Genomic DNA, 17,042 nt, shown 5'->3' with positions numbered 1-17,042 from the left:
GGAAACTTCAGACAAGATATCAGACCTTTCTTGACCAGCTTTGGTGATGAAAATCATGGTATGTAATTTGGAAATCATAGAATCATAGAGTGGTTTGGGCTAGAAGGGACCTTTAAAAGCCATCTAGTCCAGCCCCCTGCCTTGAACAGGAACATCTTTAAACTAGACCAGGTTGCTCAGAGCCCCATCCTGGCAATTCTGGCTGTTGAAAGTACTTGTCAATAGTTACAGCCGCTTCTTGTTCTCTTGTGCTGGAAGAATGATGGTGCTGCTAACATTGTTCTCTCGCACCCTTTGCTGAGACTCCCTTTGAATTCTTTGAGTTGATGATTTGGTTTAAGAAATACTGATCTACAAATATTTAACTATTACTTATGGCAGCAACCATATAGATAATAGATACTAAAACCCCAAAATTAAAATTAAAACTAAAACCCCAACACAGGTGGCAGGGTTGAAATTATTCAGAGAGCTCTGGAACATGTAAGGAGCTATTTGGATTGACTTGCCACAGTCTGAAGGAGATCCAGGATAAAAGATGCTTAGCAGAAAAAAAAAATAAAAAGGATGCAATATACAGACTTAGAGAATGAAAAAGTGACAAGCTTTGAACAGGGGAATGAATAAATTAAGCTGCTTTTTCCCTGCATAAAGGTGGTTGTTATGGATGAAGTTGGAATATGGAGGGAAAAGGGTTTAGCTGTGAACTTAATTTTGTGATTTCTGAACAAGTACGTGTCCCTGTTAGAGAGCCAGAACTGGGGAGGAATATGATGTCAAAGCAAATCACTAGGTTTAGCTACTGAGCAGCTCCAGGATGAGATGGTCTTGGGTAAAAGCACACTTCTTGCACAGGGCAGATGTGGAGTGGCTGGAGAAAGTCCAAAGGAGGCCACAAAAGTGATCCTGAGGACTGGAGCACCTCTTATGGAGAGTGCTGGGGTGTTCAGCTTGGACAAGAGAACTCTCCAGCGACATCTTATTTGAATGTGACTCTTGAATACTTAAAAAGGGCTTCTAAGAAAGATCATTATGATCTGTGATAACAAGCAATAGAAATCCTAAGTATGAGTACTTGGCACTATGCCAGCATGACTGTAAGGTAGTGAATGGTTGTCAGACTTCAAATATTTTTTAATTTTAAACTTTACAAGAAGTAATGGAGTGTGTAGTTGAAGTTGCTTCAAAATCTGTAGCCTAAAGAAGGCTCCGTGTGTGCTGCTCAGAACCTAGCGAACAGCAGAGCTAGTGAAGATTGATTTTATAAACCTTTGTGCTATGTGGCTAAAGAACATCTGCCTATAACTGTTCTTAGAATTAGATTGGTTTAGTTTTTGAGTGGATTCCATGGTGTGGCAAAATTGTCGAAGTCCAGCTCTAAAGCATGCAAAGGATGGTTTTTCTAGCTCTGCTTTCATGAAATTTACCATGTAAGAGTTCTGGTTTTGCTCTCTCTGTTTTGGTTAAAATTAACCACTAGAAATTAAGCCTGTTCACTAGGTGAATTTAACAAAAAATTAAAACCAAATCATATATTGGCAACTATTACAGAAAGAGAATAAAACCAAACCCATTGTTTTGCCTCTGGGACAGGATGTCATTTGGACTGCTGTGAGTAGTTTTATTGCTTCTTGCAAAGGTACTACAGAGTTCACAGAGACAATTTAGAGTGGGAAACAAGTCATGATTAATTTTAACCTGGATAAGAGATACGTTGAGAGAAGTGAAAGATACAGTGGATGTCTGTAAAGGGATAAATAGCATGGGGGAAGGTAAATGAGGAGTGTTTGTTTTTTTTTTTCAGTAGGAGCAGGGACAGTGAATGTCCAGTGAGAATGTCCAGATAGAGAAGAAACAGAAAGTATTGTTCTTTAATATAGAGCTAAACTCATTGCCCCAAAAATTCAAAAAGCAGAGACAAATTCCTGCCTGAGAAATCCACTGAGAGATAGTAAGCAGTAAAATACTGTCCCTGACTGAGGAAGTCCCTGAGTTGCCTATAGCCAGCAGAGACATAATACCCCTGAAATATTTCATTGAGTTGGTCTCTGGGCGTCCAGGGAACTGCTGGACCAGGACATGAATTAGGTAGGCAGCCTTTGCTGTCACCCAGTGTGATTTGCCTTAGGACAAACAAGCAGAGCACATGGTCAGTTCTTTAGAAACTAAGGTTGCTTGTATAATAGAAGGGCTAATAGAGTGTTTTTTTAACAGCATAAGCAAATTTTGAAATACGTTTTCCTTCGGTTCTTAGGGCATTCCTTAATGTTATGCAGTTCCTATCCTAAACTTACCAGATCATTTAAAATTTTCTAAATTTAAATAGTTGCTACTTTTTTTACCAAAAGGATATTTCAGGATTTCTAACTCAGCACAAGTGAGCTGTATAAAACTTTCTTTCCAGCTGGAGAATGCCAAATTGTCCTCTGACCAAAATGACAAAGCTGCTGGTGCAGCTCGAGAGGAGCTGAAGGAGGCTCGCATGAGGATAGAAGCTCTCAGCTACCAGCTTTCTGGTCTTCAGAAACAGGTAAAGGGCCTAAATTGGCTTTTATCTCAAATACACAGCTGTTTTGTGTGAATATTATTAGCATTTCTGACCCTTCGTATTTTCTGAATTTTGCACAGAGAAATCTTTGTTAGGTTAATTTGGGAGGGAGAAGGGTTTTAACTTTTTGAGTGGACCTGCATGGATGCCAGGTGGGCTTTTTCTTGTTCTGTGTGCCTAGGCCAGTGCAGCAGAAGATCGCATTCGGGAACTGGAGGAAATGATGGCTGGCGAGCGGGAGAAGTTTAGGAAGATGCTGGATGCAAAGGAGAGGGAAATGACAGACATGAGGGACCAGATGCAGCTTCAGCTTACGGAGTACCAAGAGCTGCTTGATGTTAAATTAGCACTGGACATGGAGATCAGTGCTTACCGAAAACTCCTGGAAGGAGAAGAGGAAAGGTGTGTAAAGATTCCACTTTCTTTTCTAAGGACTCTCAAGTGTTATTTTCATTTCTTGCCCTTATTTTTTTACCACTTGAATAGGAATGCACAGATTACCTTTCACTGAAATTATATTGGCTTCACACCACAGTGTTGTTGCATGGAACACTTGTTCTCAATTGAACACTGTCCTTATTTTGGGTTTTTGTAATGGTCTTGGAGTACAGTGAAATATATCATTCTGTGCTTGGTCTTCATATCATCTTTTTACTTAAATGCTTGTACTTCTATGGTTTGAAATCATGGGGCCCAAGAATAGTGTGTTCAGTAGTAGCTGTACTGGAGGGAGGGATTAAGGGATCACTGTTGCTGTCAGTAGCACTGCTTTCCATGTCATATGGTCATACTGCCAGAACATTCCTCAGGGATGGGTAGCCCCCTCTTCCTCATGTATCTGCGAAATCAACAGTCCTCAGTATCGCAGTCCTCTTGACATACAGAATGAGAATACTGTCAGCCTTGGAACATATTACGGTCTGGTTACTTGAGGATATTGTAGCTTTGTGGTTCTCTGGGTGAGTTAATTAAGATGCTTTCTTGGTTGTGTTAAGGTTGAAGCTCTCTCCAAGTCCCTCCTCCCGTGTCACAGTCTCTCGGGCTACCTCCAGCAGCAGCAGCAGCAGCACTTCACTTGTTCGCTCTTCCCGAGGCAAGAGAAAACGTATTGAAGCAGAGGAGCTCTCTGGCAGTGGAACTAGTGGGATCGGCACTGGGAGTATCAGTGGCAGCAGCAGTAGCAGTAGCTTTCAAATGTCCCAGCAAGCTTCAGCTACAGGAAGTATCAGCATAGAAGAGATAGACCTGGAGGGCAAGTATGTTCAGCTTAAGAACAACTCAGAGAAGGTGAGCATCAGCAGAACTCACAGAAAACAAGCAGGAGCTAAATTATGATCCACAGCCCTTTGCAGCATGAGTAGGTGCGGCCATGTGGAGAGCGGGAGCAGCATCTCAAGGTGCAGCATCCTGCAGGAATTAATGGGGGCTTTGAAAAGTTGAACATAATGGTGGGCTAACATGCAGCAGGAAGAGAATACAATCTGTGTCCCAAATGTGTGCTGGGACATTGCTCACAGAAACAGCCTGCTGTCTAGCAGAACTTTGTTGTGTGAAATGATTATCTTTTAATATTTTACTGAATGACCTTATGGGATTTACACTTTAGACTCTGACTGGATGTGGGCAAATACTTTCAAGGTAGAATGCAAATGCCTAACAACCATATAAATAAATTTATATTCCCATTATTTTAATAACAAAGACCTAGATTCTGATGCCTGTTTGTTCTGTTTTGTTCACTCTGAATAACTTTCTGACTCTCTCCATTAGGATCAGTCTTTGGGTAACTGGAGACTGAAAAGACAAATTGGAGATGGAGATGAAATTGCTTACAAATTTACTCCTAAGTATGTCCTCAGAGCTGGGCAGACTGTTACAGTAAGTCGTATTTACAGTATGTCAACAACATACTCTTCTGTTCATACTGTGGCAATTGGAAATCTTGAAGTCTGGTACAGCCTGAATTGGTTTCATGGGTCTCACTCTAGAGGAGCAGGATTTCAGTTATAAAAATGCAAAACAAAAAATTTGTTTCAATATTAGTACTTCAGTATTTATGACCATTTCTTTGGGCACATAGAAAGTTGAAGAAAAAGGTATTTTGGGAGATTAGTCAAGAGCTATTTGTTTCCAAACACCTTAGCCCAGGTTTAGAACCCTAATCCTGCTCAACCTCTTAAAGAATTGGGAACAGTTCAGATCATTCATCCAGACTGTAGTTAAGACTGGACATTCTCAGCATTAACTGTAGTTAATGCTGTAGAACAGCTGCTTTTCAATAATTTTGCATTTTATTTTCAGTCTGCAACAGATGTTCTTTTAGGAAGAAACAAATGTATCTTTTAATCACTTGCAGCTATTTCTAATTAAGTATCAATTGTTCAGATACATATAAAAGATTTAAGTTGATGCACTACATGCTGCTTTTCGCCTTGGCTCCATACAGTATGGTTATTGAGACAGTGGTAGGAGAAATTTGTTCAGAAAAGAATTCATGACTGCAACATTAGATTTTTTTAATACCTTATTACAAGTAATAGTGTAGTTAAAAGTAGGGTAAAACTGCCATCAGAATTCAGAAAAGAAGCCTAGTATGTAGAGAGAAGTAGGAGAATTAGGGGGATATGTATATTTAAAAGAAAATAATTGGATAAACAGCTAATTACAGATTGTCATTCTCTCTAGATCTGGGGTGCAGATGCAGGTGTATCTCACAGCCCCCCTTCTGTTCTCGTGTGGAAGAATCAAGGCAGCTGGGGCACTGGTGGAAATATCCGCACTTACCTCGTCAACTCTGAAGGAGAGGTGGGCTGTGTCCATGGGTTGGGTTATCTCCCAAACTCTTAATTTCAGAGTGGGGTGACATGACACAATGACAAAATCCTGATTCTAAGATCTCCGCTGTTGTCTTTTAATATGACAGTTTATAACACTGACATAATTACATATTATTTATGTACATATCTGACATTTTGGGGATGTTTTTGAAAACTGACCATCAGGATTATACCCATAGACACTTTTTTCCTATTTTAGAAGAATACCCTGCTAGTAGAGAATTTGTTTGGAATTTGAGTATGTACTTCAGAAGAGACAAAGAAAAGAAGCATTTCTGCCAATTCACAGTTCCATTATATAGTCCCTATGATGTTTTAATGTGCAATGTAAATATTAATGTGGGAAGATAATTGTCCTTTCCATGTTAGAAGCATATTATAAGTTCTCATTTGGCAGACGTTCCTTAGCATTCTGCATTGTCTTACACCTGCCTACAGTTAATTTTTTTAAAACCGTCTCTGCAGATGACTTTTGCAAGGGAGAATTGTGCCTTGGCTATTACTCATAACCATTATCCCAGCAATCTGATAGCAGTAGGAAAAGGAAACAGACGACAGTTGTATCAGTTTTTGTGTTGCCTTTCTTGCTGGCAGTTTTCTGGAAGAATTTGGTGGACAGGATGAGGTAGGAGGGGGGTAATTTGTACAAACAGAAAGCTAATGCTCTCCATATTCAATCTGTGTGGTCAAACTAGTATCTGAAAAAATTTCAAATCCATGTCTGTTTTCACTATGGTTACCTTTAATATCCCTGCTTAGGAGTGTATGTTAAGGGCAACTTTTTCCACAATTACAGATTTTCATCTGTGGTTTCCATGGTGCAAGTAGGCAGAAGAATTTCTTACTATTTATAAGTGTTAAAAATAATTTAGTAATAAAGGAAGCTTCCTGGGGTTTTAGAATTTTCTTTAGTGCCTGGCTTGTAGAACTATGCTGAAAACCAACATATGCAATTAACACTGAATATTTATTAGAAACTGGGAATATTCTTTATGTTGTGTAATCACACTGAGAAAGTTTGGTTTCTCACCTTACACTGTATCTCAGACAGCTCCTACCTGTTTCTGCTGTGACCTTGTGTAAAATTGACTACAATCGCCTGCAACATGTCTACTTCCTCTTAAATCCCAGAGTAATGAAAAAAAAATCAAGTGGCTGAATTACATTACCATGCCTTTTAGTGCACAGAAATAGGAATGATGTGGTTTGCAGGATATTGCTGGTATTTGCTTGGATAGCTAGTGGTTAAGTCTAGGCCAAGTTGCTTTAAACTCTCGAAAATTTAATAAGGATATTATATTGATGATATGGCAAAAACTTAACAGATAGATAAAGACTCCTGGCCATCTCCTTCTCTGTCATTTTGCATAGGAAGTTGCAGTGAGAAGCGTTACTAAATCAGTAGTTGTGCGAGAGAATGAAGAGGAAGAGGACGAAGCAGAATATGGAGAGGAAGACCTTTTCAACCAACAGGTAATCAGATGCAGACCAGATGTTTAACTTGTGCCTCATTAGTTGGATCAATCCAGCATAAGATTTAGTGGGGGGATTCCCCTTCAACTTTTGCCAACTCTGAGCTTCCCGGTCCTTTCTTCCTTTCTTCCGATGGTTGCTTGCAACATTGCAGTGCACCAAGAGAGGACAATGTGAGCAGTGCTGCCAGGAATTACTGCTGGGATCCATCCTCGTACAGCTCAGGCAGTGGCTGATGCCAGCTTAGGGTATCTGTGCTTCACACAGTTTGAGCATTAGCAGGCAGTGTTCCTCCCAGTATCTGCTGCTCTGTGCAACAGAGCTGGGGCATTCTTGCTGGAAGCAGGATATTACCAGATAACCACTGAAAACCAGGAATGGGGATGTTTCTCTTGCTGCAAGCTTCAGCTTATTGGTTTATTTTCTGACACTATATAGCTTCTACACCTGAAATAAACTTGGTTTTTCTTAATAATACCACCTGTATGTTTTGATAACCTTCAGCTTAATAATGTGAAATAAACGACCAGGAGTTGACAGAACAAAAAAAGGAGAAGGATATATAGGTAATGCCAGAAAATATTTTAAATTTGAAACCTAAGGGATTTGTTCTTCTGATCAATGGGCATTAGTAGGTCTTTTCACAAATAACCCATTCTGTGCAGGTTTGCAGGTGAGTTCTCAAAGCTTTTTTGGTCCCAAAGATTTAGCAGTGTATTTGTAGTATAAAACAACTGATTTTTCTTACCCAAAAAAGCAGCTATATAGCAGAGATCGCTCTCAAACAAAATCAGCATTTGAAATACAGGAACTTGCTGGTCTCGAGCTAATGACATCACAACTTTCATTTGTCATCTGTATCACTGTTGGAAATATGTCAACCCATTGCAGGAAACCACAACCAGATGAGCAGTGTGTCAGTCCTGGCAGCAGACTGGGGCATGTACTTTACTTCCTCTTATGTACTGATGTTCCCTTAATGTAACTAAACTACTAAAAAATGCTTTTGGCAACTGAGATGATAACCAGAGTCTAGGCTTACAGTCTGAATAGCTGGTAAGAACTGAATTCAACTCTGTCTATCCTTTTTTAGGGTGATCCCAGAACAACCTCTAGAGGATGCTCAGTGATGTGAAGAAAGAAGAAAGAAACTATTATTTACGCTTTTCCCTCTTCATTTATTTCCTTTTATTTTTGCTATTTTTTCCTTCCAGAGCCACTGAAAACTATTTTTATATGCATCACCTGATTTCTTTGACGTTTACTCCTTGGTACATTTTTATAAAAAAATTTCAAAAAAACTTTACTGAACAAAATTGCCAGGATTTTTAATAGATTTCTTTATTTTTCCCTCTTTGTTGAAACACTATACAATATTTTTCCCCATACAGAATTTAAAGTCTTACATAAAAACCTAAAGCAGAAAAGAGATTTTAGTTAAAATGAGATGAGACTCCTTGAGTGTACGGTAAATCTATAATTACATATATAATCAGTATAATACTCCCGGAAAAAAAGTTTAATGAAGTGTATTCATTTACAGGGCCCTGGGAGAGATTCACAGAGTGTTTCCTCAACAGTTGTAGAAAAGCTAGTATTTTGCCTGGTATCCTCAGCAATTCCCAGCTTAGGAAAATTACACCATAGATTCATTCAAAGTGCTGCCCCACAATTGCAGTGACGGGGGAAACTTCATTTTAGGCATTTTTGACTCAGGACCTTGCCATTGTGTCTTTCTCCAAGGTTTGACAGCCTAATGGTAAAACATCTGGGTCTGTCACACCTGAGCTCCATGTCATCATTTCAGAAGTTGAATGGTGAGTTCTGCTTCCTGAATATACACACCATCCTAAGCTGGAAGTGTCAAACCCAGAGGTTGAACTGTTTGATTATTAGGGAATTTTGCCATTGTCACAAGTTAAATCATGGACACAAATTGTGATATTCAGTATTTATAATTTAATCCTTTCAACATATTCAGCTTTAAAAATATTTGATTAAGATTATAGAAGTAAAACATATTTATACTTTTGGCAGTGATAAATATTGGGGATTTTAAAGGTTATCCAATGTAAATGTTGACCTTTTTAATCAGAGCTAGATATAGCTTGTTCCTACTTCTGTTAGGTTCAAAGGGGCATTGTCAGGTATCCTAAGGAGCAATATTTGCAAAATAGAGCAGAAATAGTTGAATGACTTTTAAACAGTTCAAAGGAACTGCCTCTGTTAAGGATGTAAGCAACGCAGCATTCAAGTGCTCAAGTCTAACAAGGAGTGAAGGGAGAATAATGTTTTTTATAAAAAATGCGTTGTATGGGTAGCAGATGATTTTTAGTTTGAGGATGCATTTTTTACCTGATAGTGTCCATTTAGGTCCATTTCTGCTGCTGCATTTCTCTGGAGATAACTCTTATCTTTAAGCACGAGGAAAAATACTTGACTGCTCCAAAGAATGCAAATGTTTTTTCAACTACTAGTTGAAAAACAAACTTAGTAATTTGGATAAAAAATTTGGACACCATTTGATTTCAGCATAGAATCCTGTTGTTACCTGCACTCTTGAACTCTGATCTTGTCATTCAAAATGTTAAAACTCATCAGACAAGTGACAAGGTTTGGATGTTTTCGGTGGCTTTTGGACATTATGTTCTCTGAACAGTATCCTGACTGACAGATATAACCTAGAAAGTCAGTTTAGTGGCTCGGATTGATGGCTTTGTTATGCAAGCAGGGTGGGAACTAAAGGGGCTTTAAGCTTCAGGATTTATTTTGTCATTTAAAAATCAAGATGCTACTTTTCTTTCCTTGAGTGGGATAACTGAGTTGCTGAAGTTAAGCTAATAGACATTTAGAATTATGTTTTAATCCATTATGAGAAGACCCATTACAAAAAAACAGGATAAAGATTTGGCTGTTTGGACTGATGGGATAACTGAATTGATGTACTTGGCCATCTTTCTGATGTAATTTTCCCACTCTGCTTGTGTAGAAGGTTAAATATGTAGTAAATCATGTCTCTCTCTCTCTGTAAGATATATCTAGTGAAATTATGTTTCTCAGACATACTGTTACAATTACCATTTCTAAATTCATTGTTATGCAAATGAATGCAATCAATGTAGAGTTATTTTTGCAACACACCTTCCAACCACTGGACACCATTTCCCTTTTCTGACCCACAGCTTCTATAAGATACTGACATAGCATTTGAGGGCTTTTTTGCTTTTTTCCTAAAGATCTGTATTTATTTTTTTTTACATGGGCCAGTTTTCAGACTGCTTATTCCTTTAAGATTGTCCTGTAAATTTAAGATTATTTTGTGATCTTAAATACTAAAGTAATGAATGTGTAGTTAATTTACATTTTTTTTCTGTGGTTTTGGGTTTGTTTGTTTCCTGTAAAGAATGGCCTCAGAAAGGCAGCTCAAATGAAGAAAAACCTCTTGCTACCTGAGCCATAGTTTTCCTAGCAGCTACTGTATGAGGAATATGTCTTCTTGTAGCCTTAAGAACTGGTGCTTGCAGATTTCTTGTAATGAGCACTGTGCCCTTGAGTAACAGTCTGCAGAATATGTCCTTAGAATTGGAACTGTATCCATTAACTGTGGAAACAGTTTATTTGATTCTTTAGGAGCATGCTTAGGTATATACAGGTCACATAAACCTGTGATAGATACTGTGGGAAAAGCCAAGTCTGAATGTGGATGATTCTGTTACTAGAGTGCTTTTTAATAGGCTACTGCAAATATGATAAATAACTCCTGGCTGTAAATTACAAGTCACACAAGAACTACTGTATTCCATGTACTTTGTTTTTTGTGTTCCCTTCTCCAGACACCATCCCAGCCTCTTGCTTCTGATGCTGAGCTTCAGTCTTAACAGCGCTGTTCCAGCCAGACTGGGAGGCAGTTTTGTGGCTTTACCAACCCAAAAAGCATTGTTTCTTTTTTTTTTTTCTGTCTTTCCAAGATTTCTTTCCATTTTCTGGATATTTAAAAGTTTTTTGTTCATATAAAATCCAGTGTCTCCTTGCCGCCTTTTTCTCTTTGATCCTGTATATGAATCAGTCTTGACAAAATTAGAAGGGTGGACAGCAGTTCTACTTCAGTGCTGGTACCTGGCATAAAGCTTGAAGGAGAAATAGATTTGACTTGTCAAATGATTTTAAGGTATCTCTGATGAGGGAAATGAAGCTTTTATCAGAGTAGTTACTTAAGCATAACTATCAATATGGATGCTCTTAATCCAGAAATATAATCTTATTCTGAATGAAATAGTAAATAGTTTTTCTTATGTGTAGCTCATAACAGAATATCATATAAAATACAATAAGCACATCCTGCCTCCTCCTAAGCTCATGCCACGTGAAAATGCTTGTCTCAAAACAAGTCCCTCTATTTGCAGACCTGTCAGGGAATGTGGTACCTTCTGGAGTGAATTGTGGCCTCAGAGTCCCTGGCATTTCATGCCATTTTTTTCTCCCTTGCTTCTGCATTTGTTCCTTTAACTGTTGCATTGCAGTGACATACTGCAAGGAGTGGAGTGGCTGGGATTCCCTTGTTCCTGCACATCCATATTTCCTGTGATTCCTTTTGTGCCACGCAGGTGTATTTCCTGTTCCCTTTGTTCCTTCACAGCTCTATTTCCCAGCAGATCTCCTTATGCTTACATGGGGCTCCAGTTGGCTCTGACAGAACCCATCATTTGCACTGAGATGTTGCTCACTTACCTTCAGCTCCATGTTACCATTAGATGGGCAGTTGGCTGCATAGTCTGTGTTTGCAGCAGGAACCAAAAGTCTCAGGAAGAATATAAATATCTGCTTCCTGTGATGTAAAAGCCAGCTGAGTGTGCAAGCTGGCAGTAGTGTGGGAATTGTACTGCAATGTGAAAGGAGATCACTGTGTGCTCTCTCAATGGGACACTTCATGTTCAGTTCAGGGATGTTACTAGGTTTTATACACCCTTTTTCTTTTTTATGCTCATCCTGTATAAAGGTCCTTTAACTGCAACCTTAACAGAGGTTGCAGGTTAGAAGAGACCTGTAAAAATCCTCTCTACACCCCAGGACCTTGTAGAATCTGTTACCTTTATGCGCATCAGAAAGGTTTTGATGCTGCAGGAAAACATGCATGCTGTATGTTCTAGATCTCTTGTAGCCCTTCTCTCATGTCTTCACTGTTAAACCATTCTATCTTTTCTTTCTGTATCTTCTTTTGAAAGTCTTACCTCTAAACAAAGGCATATCCATATTTGATCCTGCATTTTACTGACACTGTTGGGTCCAAACTCTGTGTGAGCAAAGCCTTGTGAACCAGTGAGCGGAAGGTGAGGTAGTGATTGCATTTTTCAAAGCACTGTTTTAGCTGAATGTCGGGACAAATTATATTGGAGAGATTGTTTTCTCATTATATTGGCCTGGGAAACAGAATTTTTATTTGCCCTTCAATATGCTTAGCTTTAAACCAGTTTAAAATTATTTAAAGGTGTTTGTTGTTTTTTTTTATACAAGATCATATTTACATGCAATTATTATTTGTAAACGTAATTCTTTTCTTGAAATGCTAAGGTCTAGAGTGAAAAAGATGCAAAAGCCTCCATTCAGAATAGCACAAGTAGTGAATTGACTTGGAGTTCCAGAAAAGATATTGTTTATTGAACTTCCAGATTTATTGTTAGCTATTACTGAAGTGACAAGTCCATCTTGGTAAGGCAGATGTTACTATATATTCAGATACCCAGATCATTACACTAAAATTACAAGCAATAATCTATTTTGAGCAAGTTTAAGCCAAAATGCTTTCCATTTGGGCACAAAATACAGTTGATCTCTTATTTTCATAGCAGTGATGCCTGGTGACTTGAATTGTGATTTTTATTTTTAAAATTTTTAAACAAAATTTTGATTTAGACAGGTCTGGCTTGAGGGCACTGCATTAACCACCTCCAGTCAGCTGCTGCAGACAAGTTTTTGGAAGGTTGAAGTTTTTTAAATAGGGAATTATGAAAAAGGCTGTTAACAGAAACACAAAGACAAAACAATGAAAGGGTTCACTTGAAACTTAGAAAAACTACATCACGACCTAGACTTTATCATTTCAAAGTGGTTTGTTTTTTTCTTTTTAGAATATGCATGCCAAATGTCTTGTCTTTTTCAATGATTTGTAATATACATTTTATGACTGGAAACTTTTTGTACAACACACTCAAATAAATGTTTTGCATTTTATTGGTTTCCCTCTGTCTATTACTCAACACACAGGTAATGTGGGCTATTTGAGATGATTCATCCAAGGAGGCCTTTAAGTGTGGAGAGAGGACACAAAGAGCTGCTGTCTGCGCTCCTAGCAGTGATCAGCTGAATTGTGTTTCTGCAGGGATCGTGGGGTGTGTCAACAAACCGCTTTCCTTAAACGTGACGGAATGCTGGTGGAACCTGCTGTCCTCTCTGATCAGTACCAACAAAAGCAGGGGGAAGAATAGCTGGAGCTAGAGCAGATAAACCTTCCCTTGCTTTCTCATCACCGCGGCACTGAAGAGATTTTTCGATTTAACCTACTTGATGCTAAATAAGAATGAGAGCAGAAACTGATCCCTGTCAGGGATGGATTCTTAGGGATAGACAGAAGCATTGCCACGAGGTGATGCATTTGCCAGCCTGGCTCAGCTTCCAGCCCACTTTCGAGTATGGACTTGAAACTGGGCTGGAAGCTGAGCCAGGCTGGCAAATGCATCTAAAAATTGCATTTTAAATTAATTTTAAACTTGTACCTTAAACTAATTTCAATTTAAACTTGTACCTTAGGTGGCTGCCCCATCGTTAGCACTAGCTAATGATGCTTCTTGCAGGGTGGTAGGAATGCCTTCTGTTTGAAGTGGGCAGATCCAAAGACAGGATGATATCGTTTGCAATACTCTGATTGTGGGCTCAGGCTAGTGAAGATGAGCACAGTTTTGGCTTCAGCTCTGCTGTGTTACTCAGTGCCCTCCTCTCGTGCCATCTCCTACCTGCACATCACATCTCCCCCATGAAAAAGAGCTCCGTAGCGTGGTCTTCTCCCATTCGCTTCTACTTCGTCCCGCAGCATTCTTACTTAATGGAGGGAAGTGTAATGAAGCTGACTTTAAGGGCATGGACCTCTCACCCGAGTCACGTAAGGCAGAGGAAAGCCTCGAAGAACAGAAGGATGAATTCCAGAGAGAACCCAAAGCGGAGCTTCTCTCTGCGGGGATCTCAGCAGAGCTGGTGGTCACCACGGGGTGCGGCTGGGCAGCGTTTGTGTCTCCGGTGATGCCGCTTTAAAGCCCCTTCCCGTTGCCCTCGTTCGTGGCGCTGCGCTGAACCCTGGTACTCGAACCCTGGTGTCTGAGCCGGGCCCGGCTCGGCCCCGGGGAGTCCCCTGGGAGCTCGCTGGCGGTGACACCAGCGTTCGGGGCCACGGGCCGCGAGTGGCGGCGGGACGGGCGGCCCCGGGCTGGAGCCGGCGCGGAGCGGCCCCACTGGGACGGGCGGAGCGCGCAGTCCCGCCCGGCGCAGAGGCGGAGGAGGCGCGGGGCCCGCCGGGAACCGCAGTCCGGGCGCCGCCATTTCTCCCTCCGGCAGCGCAGGGGCTCGGCCGCGGTGACTCTGGCAATGGAGAGCGGCTTCGGCTCCGATTTCGGCTCCGGAGGAGGCGGCGGGGGGAAGCTGGACCCGGGGCTCATCATGGAGCAGGTGAAGGTGCAGATCGCCGTGGCCAACGCACAGGAACTCTTGCAGGTCAGGAGGAGCGGCGGGGCCGGGCGGGGCTGGCTCGGTCCCGGTGCGGGTCGCGGGGAACGGCCAGGCCGCCCCGCTCCCCTCGCAGCAGGGGCGGCGGCTGTAGCCGAAGCCCCCGGACCGCGCTGCCACTCACGGCCTCTCTCCGCAGCGGATGACGGACAAGTGCTTTCGGAAGTGCATCGGGAAGCCCGGCGGCGCCCTGGACAACTCCGAGCAGGTGAGGACGGGCGGGAGAACTGGGCACCCGCGGCCCCTTAGCTCGGGGCTGCTGCTGAGGCTCTGTGTCCCGCAGAAGTGCATCGCCATGTGCATGGACCGGTACATGGACTCCTGGAACACAGTTTCGCGAGCCTACAATTCTCGGCTGCAGCGGGAGAGAGCCAACATGTGACGCCTGCCGGCCTCCGGGCCGAGAAGGGACCATGTGGGGAAGGGACAGCGGCCAGTCCAGGTGGTTAGGGGTGAATCCTGCTGCCTTCCCAGCCCCTGCCATGGCAGAGCAATAAAACCTCGCTGAACCTTTTGCATCTATTGGCTTTTATTAGCACCAGCTCCAGGAGAGAGTGATTTTTTTTTCCATGAGCTGCTTGCTTTACTTCTTGTCCTTCCCAAGTGTCCAGATTGGCCCAAGGTATTATATCAATTGATAAATCCCTGCTGAAAGGGCTGTGACAGGCAAGGAGCCTTCTGTGGAAAACGGGGGCCAAGCCAAGCCAGCGACACAGTACCCTTGCTTGGGATTCCAGCATGGACCCATCCATAAGGTCATTACTCAGTCCCTTTTCATTAGTGGAAAAACTGCCAGAAGATTGTCCACATGCCACCTTGGCTCTCATCTCCTATATGTGTGTAGCACTTTGTGGGGTTATTTTGGGCTTGTAGGCTTTGACTCAGCTAAAGCACAGTGCTGGGGAGCAGGACAGCCTTGCAAATAGTTGTATGAGCACAGCAAGGCATGCAGGGTTGGGAAGTACTTAGGTTCTTTTCTTTCTAGAATAAAGTGTGTTGTGTGGCTCTAATACTCAGTAGTTTCTGGTTTGGCTCTGGCACAGATGTTCCATCTTGGAGCCTATATCCTAAGCATAATTTTTTTGAGGGAGGAGCATGTCTGCAACAGGGAATGTTGGTCTGCTTTGGGGCACAACTCTTATTTTTGTGCTTCCACACTGCTCCTGAAAAGGTGGGTTCATGTTGCGTGGTCAGCAGTGGATACAACAGCTGGAAAAAGAGTGTTGGAGATCAACAGTGCCCATGTTTGTTTTCTTTTTAAATACTTTCTTTTGAAGCTCTTCTGTATTTTATAAAAGATTTCATGGTTTGCTGGACACAGAGACAGACTGGAAGAATGACATCTCCGTACCTTCTAGGACATTCACTGGTTTGTGGTAGAACCTAAAGTGTTCTCACACCAGGTAAACTATGAGGAGATATTTGGGTATTTGGACTTACTGAAACTGGAGTTTCCTTTCTAGACTGTAAGAATGACTATTTGAAAATAAAGTGCTTTCAGACATGTTTGCTTAGGGGGCTTTTTCCTTTTCTTTAAGGCTGTATGAATTCTGTGGTACTGGCTGTGCAGCAGTCCCATTTCATTCATGGGAGCATCCCACAGGTGTTGTAGCCATGCATCTGAACCCATCTGGAGCTGAGCCATGCCTGGAAGCCAGGTCTCCCACCTAGCTGGTGCTCTGCCTCAGAAAGTTGTAGATCTTGCTGCCAGCTGGGTTGGGATGGAGGAGACCTCTTGTTATGCCCAGATGCAGAACTTCAAGCACCAAAAATGAGGAAGGGGTTTGAGGTACAAGCAGCTGTTCAGTTTTGGTAGCTGAATCAATGGGGACATGTCTAAGTCTGCTCTGCCCAAGACTCAGCACATGAGCTCTGCTGCAGTTCTTTGCTTGTGAACAAAGTTGTCTATGTGTCTTATCCTGGCTGGTAGGACCAGAAGAAGTGTGTACTTGCACCACTATTTCAGCACTTTAAATTTTTCCCACCTAGCTTAGCCAGACAGTGGTCTGTGTGGCCATGTCTTAATCTTTGCCAGTTTAATCACCTGTTACCTAAGGCTAAACGAGGTGCATGGGGATGTGTGAAAAGCCCCTCCTTATACTCTAGTACAGGTCAGGGCCTGTGCAGTCTGAACTCCCAAGTGTTCTAGTCCTGCATTCTCTTAGGATCAAATGGTGTGCTAGGAGGTCATCACTGAGCTCTCTAGTCCCACACACTAATTGGAAACAGCATCATACCCTTCCCAAAAGCCACTGCACAGCACAACAGCTCCATCGAGTCAGTGAGGTCTGAAGCTTCTGCAAGGGCATAACTTTGGGCTGGGGGAAAGGTCACAAGTCTGCTGGCTTGGCCATGGGATTGACAGCTCATAGGCAGGGGTCAGCCAAACTCCATGAATTTTTGGCAGATATTTC

The 17,042-nt window shown here is 41.7% G+C and overlaps 2 protein-coding genes across 2 annotated transcripts in view; both read left to right on the top strand.

Moving 5' to 3' along the window:
- LMNB2 (lamin B2) overlaps nucleotides 1-13,086 on the top strand; it is a 36,557-nt gene extending 23,471 nt beyond the window's left edge. Inside the window, exons 6-12 of the mRNA XM_054650264.2 lie at nucleotides 2,405-2,530; nucleotides 2,730-2,950; nucleotides 3,544-3,835; nucleotides 4,319-4,426; nucleotides 5,234-5,353; nucleotides 6,757-6,858; nucleotides 7,952-13,086. Of these exons, the coding sequence (XP_054506239.1) occupies nucleotides 2,405-2,530; nucleotides 2,730-2,950; nucleotides 3,544-3,835; nucleotides 4,319-4,426; nucleotides 5,234-5,353; nucleotides 6,757-6,858; nucleotides 7,952-7,993 (1,011 nt within the window). The 3' untranslated portion in view covers nucleotides 7,994-13,086. The remainder of the gene's footprint in view (nucleotides 1-2,404; nucleotides 2,531-2,729; nucleotides 2,951-3,543; nucleotides 3,836-4,318; nucleotides 4,427-5,233; nucleotides 5,354-6,756; nucleotides 6,859-7,951) is intronic.
- Nucleotides 13,087-14,399: 1,313 nt separating this feature from the next.
- Nucleotides 14,400-16,132, top strand: TIMM13 (translocase of inner mitochondrial membrane 13). Its single transcript, XM_054650081.2, has 3 exons — nucleotides 14,400-14,616; nucleotides 14,768-14,836; nucleotides 14,912-16,132. The coding sequence occupies exons 1-3, from the start codon at nucleotides 14,491-14,493 to the stop codon at nucleotides 15,008-15,010; spliced, it is 294 nt and encodes a 97-aa protein (XP_054506056.1). The 5' UTR covers nucleotides 14,400-14,490; the 3' UTR covers nucleotides 15,011-16,132.
- Nucleotides 16,133-17,042: the final 910 nt, after the last annotated feature.

This window comes from Agelaius phoeniceus, chromosome 29 (genome assembly GCF_051311805.1).
Source record: "Agelaius phoeniceus isolate bAgePho1 chromosome 29, bAgePho1.hap1, whole genome shotgun sequence".
Taxonomy (NCBI): Eukaryota; Metazoa; Chordata; class Aves; order Passeriformes; family Icteridae; genus Agelaius; species Agelaius phoeniceus.
This window is presented reverse-complemented; position numbering and strand designations above follow the sequence as displayed.